Below are 1,283 nucleotides of genomic sequence, written 5' to 3' on the forward strand. Positions count from 1 at the left end.
TCTGCTGATATAGTGTGTTGTCATGATCCTGTGTCCAATGAGAATAATGAAATAATACTTTTTTTTTTGATAGACCTGTTATGTCTGTTTTCTATAAGGAAAGCTCACTTGGACTTCAACATACAGTTTGAGCACTGGAATATTGTCTTAGAGATACAGTACATACTGACTGTTACTGACTTTGATGTTTGTAACCTGGGTTACTTGATAGGATATGTTCTTGGCAGTTGAGTCTGAAACACAGCCCTGAAAGAATAACAACACACATGTACAGCTGACAGGAACTCTGATGTCAGTGACTCGAGGAGAGGATAGAACGGTGTGATCATGATCTCTTCATATTCATTTGATCCGATCCACACCATGTGACATCACAAATGTGTGTCGATCAGATACTAGAACCGATTGAAGCTGGTCGGACTTTCGAACATGGAGAAATCACACTGCGGAATCAGAGCTGTTCACCTATCAACAACAGACAAGGTGCCAGTGATACAGCAAGGTTCTTCACCACTAACTGCAAATGAACAGTTCCCACGGGTCATCATTGTAATCTGATTGGTTCGACCAACGTTAAATGATAGGCTGAGTGCAGACAGATGTGGCACATTGTCCAAAGTCTGACGCCGGTTGGCCTTTTAGACAAAAGAAGACGGAGGAAAGAGAACGGCAGACATAATGTTTATTTGTTTGGAGTTTTAATCCCGGACGCCTCGCAAAAGTGCTGCAAACCTGTTTTATTCAGGGATTGTGTTGTTCACTAATTTAACCTGGGTGTATGTGCATTTTTGTCAACCTGCAGGAACTTGTTTACATGTCTGAATGTTTAAGAACCTTCTCTGTTTATAATAAGGTATTATTTCACCTAACTAGTACCAACCTGAATACTGGGGGAATAAATATACACCATCTGAATGTTACAACCAGAGGTTGTGATATGGTCTGGTAGTGAGCAGTTGTTCTTGTTCTGTAAGCACTCGCTCTACGCTCCACTCAATCTGCATGAAATATCTCCTAAACTTCTGATTTACTTTGACTCAGTTATAATGTCATCATCACTATCACTTTTGTTTTTTAGCCACCCTAGGCTTATATACTATCTTTTGTAATCTTTGTTTAGGAGTCCAAGTCCTCAGGCCGCTCCAGCATGTCCAGATGTCGGACCTCCGTCGCCACGACCACGTCAGATGACCAGCCACACATTGGCAACTATCGGTTACTGAAAACCATAGGCAAAGGCAATTTTGCCAAGGTCAAATTAGCGCGACACGTCCTCACAGGGA

General features: G+C 41.8%; 1 protein-coding gene across 1 annotated transcript in view; it reads left to right on the forward strand.

Annotated features, from left to right (window-relative positions):
* The window catches only part of mark2b (MAP/microtubule affinity-regulating kinase 2b), a 34,141-nt gene continuing 32,858 nt past the window's right edge, over nt 1–1,283 (forward strand). The window contains exons 1-2 of the mRNA XM_025059368.1: nt 1–483; nt 1,121–1,283. The exon at nt 1,121–1,283 is cut by the window's right edge and continues 3 nt beyond it. Coding sequence (XP_024915136.1) covers nt 430–483; nt 1,121–1,283 — 217 coding nt within the window. The 5' untranslated portion in view covers nt 1–429. The remainder of the gene's footprint in view (nt 484–1,120) is intronic.

Source organism: Cynoglossus semilaevis, chromosome 1 (assembly GCF_000523025.1).
Source record: "Cynoglossus semilaevis isolate Cse_v1.0 chromosome 1, Cse_v1.0, whole genome shotgun sequence".
NCBI classification, from domain to species: domain Eukaryota; kingdom Metazoa; phylum Chordata; class Actinopteri; order Pleuronectiformes; family Cynoglossidae; genus Cynoglossus; species Cynoglossus semilaevis.